Source organism: Vigna umbellata, chromosome 6, assembly GCF_029865625.1.
Source record: "Vigna umbellata cultivar VRB3 chromosome 6, Vumbellata_1.0, whole genome shotgun sequence".
Lineage (NCBI taxonomy): Eukaryota > Viridiplantae > Streptophyta > Magnoliopsida > Fabales > Fabaceae > Vigna > Vigna umbellata.
In genome coordinates, this window is record NC_142170.1 from 21689075 (window position 1) to 21696132 (window position 7058).

Below are 7058 nucleotides of genomic sequence, written 5' to 3' on the forward strand. Positions count from 1 at the left end.
GGGATGAGTGTCTATTAGGTATTGTGGGATGAGTGTCTATTAGGGATTGTGGTATGATGGGATGAGTATCTATGATGCGATTGTTGTATGATGGTATGAGGGTGTCTGACATAATTATTATATGAGGTTTGTTGAGTATATCAAAGTAATTATGCATGTTTTATAAATGATTGGTTGCATGTTAGCTCACCCTACTTGTTTGTGTTTGTGTATGTGCGATGATCGTATAATTCGTTATACGGGAGCAGATGAAGGAATGTCGTCTGATTCAGTGCCAATGAAGAAAGAGATAGAAGAATAAATTAGAAAAATTCGAGTTATATTTATGAGTTTGTAGTTGAAATCTGAGTTTAAAACATATATATATATATATATATATATATATATATATATATATATATATATATATATATATATATATATATATATATATATATATATATATATCAACTATGAATTATCAGGTGTAAGATTATGGGATGTTACCTTAAATGTAATGCTACAATATATCAATTATGAATTATCTAGTGTGAGATTATGGGATGTTACAGGTAGCCTAACCGATAAGAACTCCATGGCTAAGCGTGCTTAGCCTGGAGTAATTTAGGGATGAGTGAGCTTCTGGGAAGTTTTCCCGAAAAGTGTGCGAGTGAGGATAAAGCACATTGGAAAGCCTCGTGGTGATGTGTGGGGCCAATCAATATTCCCTTTAAGTTGTCGGGGCGTTACAAGTGGTATCAGAGCCTAGCCTCTCCTAGTACGGTGTGGTTCGAGGACGAACCATGTGGAAGCTGGTGGGCATGTGACACTCGAGCCCTGATGAGGGCGGGGAGTGATCGCCGGTGCAAGAGGCACGAAGTGCAAGGGACACAGACAAGGAGCGACTCCTGACAGGCTTCTAGTGGAAGCGACACATGGATGAATTGAACATACACCAGAATGAGAGGGATCTAGAGATTGTATAGGTATGGGATTATACAGTTGAAGGATAGCTTAAAGGGATTGATTTGACTACTTATATCACCAAAATGCATTTGCTTTTCGGTAGCCTAACCCATAAGAACTCCATGGTTAAGTGTGCTTAGCCTATTAGAAAGCCTCGTGTTGATGTGTAGGGGCAGTCAATATTCCCTGTAAGTTGTCGGGGCGTTACAATATTAAACTATATATATATATATATTTTTTAATAGCATAATAATAAGTAAGATATAAAAATATTAATTTAAATATAATAAAATTAAACATATTACAATATTACTTAAATATATAATTTTATATGCGTACATAAATAATATTGTTTCTAATAGTTAATTAAAGTCTTGTAATAGGACCAATGTAAGATCCGGGAAGATAGGAGTCTAAAAAATAAGGTAGTCTTGAGACTTTGGTGTTATATTTAGGTAATTAGTGTTCTTGAGTGTACATTTTTATTAGAACATAATTGTTATGTTATTATATTTATCTTTTGGCTTAGGAGAAAAAAAAGTCTTTTACCTTTTATTAATTAGGTGCAGAAATTAAAATAGGAGGATCAAGAAAAGAAACTGTAAAGACTGGGAAAAAGTCACCTTCTGGAGTGGACAAGTGGCAGCAAATAATACGATTTAGTCATTAGTAATAAAATAATGGTAATATAAAGCTTGGACTCAAGACCATTTTCATTATCTGAGAAAAGCTTTCTCACTCTTCAGGGCCCTAGTTCCTCTTCTCTCCCTTCTCTCTACCAAATCTCTTCTTTGGAACATTTGATTTCCGATCAAGTGGTGCCCAAGCATCCACATCGTAGAAACCTTCAAAACCAACCGATCAGTTTCGGGTCTTAGTCGGGTAAGCAGCTCTATCCAGTTCTTCTTTGTTCTTAAACTGGAACACGCAACCTTTGTTGGTTGCATGCGTCTTGTGTTTTCCCTTTTCTGTTCTCTGCTAAATTTTGAGCTCTAAGAGCTATTTCCATCACCATTTCGGTGGTTGTAGGGCACTATTTAGGTTATTCACCGAGTAGGGTACAGTGGAAGCAGTGTTGTGAGCTGGGTTGTTCAACTCCAACGTAAAATACTTCTTTATAATTAGTTGTATGTATGTGTATATATTGAGTTTTTGTACTGTTATGTTGTTGGTATTGTGTTTTGGTTTGGGAAGATTTAGTTGCATGTGTTGGACTGTATGACTGTGGAATTGGAGTGTGATGGTTGTAAATTGTTTTGGATATATCTAACTGCTGTAATTAATCATGTTGAAGTGCTTGGGGTGAGGAATCTGTTGTAACATTGATCAGGTAGAAACTTAGTGTTCTAGTAGGGTTTTAGGGCATTTTGAGATGAAGTCAAAAAGAGTTTAACGAAGATAAGTGGAGAAGAGAAGACAAATCTTTATGGTGTATGAGTTTTTGGTTGGTGTTCTGAAGCAGGTACTAGAATTTCCACATTAGAGTGGTGGAATTCACTATTATCCGATGTTAATGGTTCCTAATGGGATAATTCCTGTTAAGTGAAAGGTGTACAAGAGGTAGGTGATGGATTTGGTAGAACAGTGATAGTTTGGACTCAGTTCAAACATGGGAAGAACTACAAGGTTGAAGAATCTCATAGGAGAAGTAGAGGGAAGGTTGAATCAGTCTAGTATAAGTCTCAGCAATCAGAAGTAGGTTCAAGCATGTACGTTTTCGAGGAGTAGAAATAATGTTGGGGAAATGGAATGACATGGTTATCGTGGAAGAGAAGATTTCTTAGGGTTTTTGCGAGGTCATAGAAGTTTTGAAGAAGGTTCTTCAAAGGTGAGAATTTTCTGGTTACAGCAGTCATAAAGGAAGAGTTCTTTTCAGTAAACTGATGAGTAAGGAAGTATGAGGATCAGAGTTGCGCAGCAGATAATGGTGGTCATGTTCTTATCAGTAATAGGTATGCGTGAAGAGCTCTCGTAATCAAGTGTTGGTGGTTTGGGTGGTGATGTCGTTATTTGATAATGAGTTGAGAATGTGTAGTGATCTTCAAAAGTCAGAAGTGAGTTCATGCCAGCAGGAAATAGGTCAGAGTTAGAGAAGATAAAGTTAGCCTACGGTTTCAAGTTGCAACGTCAACCTTAAAGTGGGAAAGTATTAACGGACGATGAATAAAGTAAGTGGGTCAGGGGATCAAGGAGATGAGTTGAGTTATGGTTTCGAGTTATGGAGTTACTCTTGAGGTAAGAAAATGTTAACAGATGGTTTGAATAAAGAGGAGATTCAAGTTCTTGTTTCGATAAGGATTGACACTACAAAAAAAATGATATATAATAGAGGTTTTTTTTCGGAGGTTATAAAAAACCTCCGCAAATTGACATGATTTGAAATGATTATGCTTAACAGTGTAAATGACAATAATTGTGGCGGTTTTAATTTCTTATTTAGGAGGTTTATAACATCTTCAATTATAAAACTTTTTTTTCCTTTCCAACTTTTTTATATCTCTTCCCTCTTTATATTTTACACGTAATTATCTTTTCCCCAAGTCCAAAAACATGTGTGCCTCCAAAATTTTCAACTTTTCTTCTCCCCTCCCAAATTTCCCACTCCCTTCCTCCTCTCAAAATTTCGCAATCGTTCTTCCCTCTCGAGGCTTCTTAAAATCAATCGCATTCCCTTTCTTCCTTTCTTTGTTCTTTCATTTCGCTCACGATAATTCTTTAGTTTCGAATTAAGGTTCCTAAGAGTTCTTCGTCGACTCCTCCTACGCAACTCTCGAACAACATTCTGACTCCTCCTATGAACTCCAATGAAAGCTCGTCCAAGCCGCTATCGTCATTGACTCCTCCAGCGACGTTCAGTCCTCTTACTCTCCTGTTCTTGTATAGCTAACACGAAAGAGAGAGAAGCAAATGGAGAAGGTTTTGGAACAACAACACAGGAAAAGGAAGAAGAGAGAGTTAGGGTTTTATCGATTAACTCAAAAAATGGAGAAGAGAAGGGAAAATCAAGGGAAATGAATACTGCCGATCGTGATTCTCACCAGCGGAAGAGGTATAAACACTATAAGGTTTGGGTTAGGAAAGGTGAGATTTGAGACTTGGTTCTGTGGTCTTGTTAATAATTGGTGAAGTTGGTGTCATTTCTCAGATTTGTTAGAATCAATCATAGATTCTTTTACAATGTTGCTCTATCAAATGAATTCATTTTGCAATGTTTGTGTTTCCTTTGTGTAATGCATTAATCATTGATGTAAGAACCAACCTTTGTAATTTATAATACATAATTAATTTCAGAAATCGTTTAATGTTAACACTGTTTTTCATATCAATATCTAACCATTTAGTTTGTATTGAAAAGAAATACATTATAATAACAGACAGACATTTGGTGTAAATGGAACTCCTTTCTTGAGCTCCCTTTGTCATAATTTGCTCCTCTATTATAATAGATATAGAATCTTCATATGCTGCTAATGATTTTTTCTTACATAGAGAGGAGAGGATAGTGAGTTCTCCATAACAAAAGTATAAAACAGAAGACAATAAAGATGAATAATAATTAAAGAAAAGCTACCTATGTTCTGTAAAACAAACAATTGAATTAGAAATCCAATTTTGCATGCTTATAAATGTTGGACTTAATCTCTTTTCTTTACTCATTCATAACTGGATTTGTTAGGTTCAAGGAGCTTCTGATACTGGTGGACACTTGCCAAGCCTCTACTCTGTTCTTCCAGGTCTCATTTTTTTATTTTAATAATTCTTGCGAGCTCCTATGCCAGTTCTTATGAAATAATAATATGTGGTTTTGAGTATTCGTTGTGCATAATTAATCATCACTCATCATATTAGTACATAATGTTAGCTTTAGAGTTGATATTTGTCCAAGTCTAATGCATGCCTCATGTTCATTATTAGATGTATTTTGTTGAATGATGTTGTTGCCGTTAGTGGATGGGTTGGGGTATAAAGAAGTCTGAAATTCAATTCCTCATATTTTTTTGCTATCAGACTGTTTAGCTCCTGTTAAAAGGACCTATATTAACAATGTTCAAGTACAGGTAAAGAGATTATGTTCTAAATGGTTTTCCTTCTTTATAAATGATTACTTTGCTTTCAGTCTTGAGCATCTTTGTGCCAATCACATAATTTTAATCAAAGCATATTAGCAACTTTCCTATACCGAGGGATTTGGTTTTAACTTATTGTTACATTTTTCCCCACTTTAACATCATGTCATTGAACTACAAAGAATATGAATTTAGCACTTTTCTAGTTTTGTTACTTCTTGTCTAGGTTTTATCTTTCTAGATTAAATCAATACTTTTAGTATTGTCTATGTCTATTCATTATTTATGGTAGTAGGAGAAACAAGCAGTAGAAGAGATTTTATTTTCCATAATTTTTTTGGTTCTATATTAGCTTGAGATAAAGTTTGAAAGCGTATATAAATGGAATCAATATTCATTGTTTTGTAGATGAACATATCGATAATGGAGAACTTGGGCAAAATGGTATGATGTAGAGCTTTTGTCTGTCATGACAAATGGTGTTTATATTTGGAATATGAAACATGTATTATATTTTTTTGGTGTGACTTGCTCAATAATTTTTTTCACTCTCTCTAGTGTTGTATTTTGAATGGAAACAGAACCGGTGCGTGAACATGATAGCACATTTGTTCCATGCTGAAATTGGAGAAGATGGAAATGTTGTTGGAGTAAGAACTGTTGGCTCATCAGAAGTTATGATGTTGGCAGGACTTGCATTCAAGAAGTGGCAGAACAAGCATAAGGCAAAGAGACTTGAGGCATCAAACCTATCTTTGGTGCTACATCTTGGATTGAGGAAACCATGCCTTGATTGTCCTTTATCTTGGAGCTACAAGAGCAAGTGTGAAGCTACAAGAGTAAGTGTGAAATTTCAATTATCTTGGATAGAACATGTTTATTCTATTTGATTGATATTTTATATATTATTTTCAAAATGTGAGCACATGTAATTGAGTTTATTTTATTAATATTTTTTATATTATTTCAGCAAGCTCGTGATGCAAATGAGTCAGACTCTCCTTTGGGAACAAGACAATCATCTGATGGAAGTAACCTTTAGGAAGTTTATGATATTGTTTTAGGATAAAACTATACTTAGTTTATTATGAATTGGGTAACATTTCTTTCTTTGTAACTATTTCTGCAATAGGATTACATTGACTTCTAGCCTATCCTTCTGTAACATACAATTGTTTCTCAATTTATTTTTCTAGATTCCTTCTTACTCAGGGGTTTAAGTTCTATGGTATCAATTTTTTATTCAGAGGAATCATATTTGTTTGGTATTTAATAATTTAAAAATAAATTAAATTTACTTAATTTTGAAATTAAAAAAAAAAAGAAAAGAAAGAAATTGGTGAAAATAGGTAGTTATTATATATTTTAATAATCATTAAACAAAAAACGATATTATATATTTTAATAATCATCCAACAAAAAAACTGACAAAAAATATAGAAAACTTTTGTGATCAAATAGTTGAAAATAAAGGAGGTTAAAACCCCCCACAAATTAATAGTCAGTAATAGAGGAGGTTTTTACCCTCCGCAGAAAAACCTCCGCAAATTGAACGCGATACCAGGGGTCGCAAAAAACCCCCGCAGATAGTTTGTGGCGACTCAAACTGCGGCGATTTGAAAAACCCCCGAAATTTATTTTGCGGAGGGTGAAAAGCCCCACAAATCGAAAAATAACTGATATAGAAGGTTCTTCAAAGGTGAGAATTTTCTGGTTACAGCAGTCATAAAGGAAGAGTTCTTTTCAGTAAACTGATGAGTAAGGAAGTATGAGGATCAGAGTTGCGCAGCAGATAATGGTGGTCATGTTCTTATCAGTAATAGGTATGCGTGAAGAGCTCTCGTAATCAAGTGTTGGTGGTTTGGGTGGTGATGTCGTTATTTGATAATGAGTTGAGAATGTGTAGTGATCTTCAAAAGTCAAAAGTGAGTTCATGCCAGCAGGAAATAGGTCAGAGTTAGAGAAGATAAAGTTAGCCTACGGTTTCAAGTTGCAACGTCAACCTTAAAGTGGGAAAGTATTAACGGACGATGAATAAAGTAAGTG

The 7058-nt window shown here is 34.7% G+C and overlaps 1 protein-coding gene across 2 annotated transcripts; it reads left to right on the top strand.

The window, feature by feature from the left end:
• The first annotated feature begins 3488 nt into the window (after positions 1-3488).
• On the top strand, positions 3489-6219 carry LOC124841728 (glutamate decarboxylase 1-like). 2 transcript variants are annotated; one of them, XM_088092514.1, is made up of 5 exons: positions 3489-3994; positions 4622-4679; positions 5421-5456; positions 5594-5851; positions 5983-6219. In XM_088092514.1, exons 1-5 carry the CDS (start codon positions 3957-3959, stop codon positions 6052-6054), a joined length of 462 nt encoding a protein of 153 aa, XP_087948640.1. In that variant the 5' UTR covers positions 3489-3956; the 3' UTR covers positions 6055-6219. The 2 variants fall into 2 exon arrangements, with proteins under 2 accessions (XP_087948640.1, XP_087948641.1); XM_088092515.1 differs by lacking the exon at positions 5421-5456.
• Positions 6220-7058: the final 839 nt, after the last annotated feature.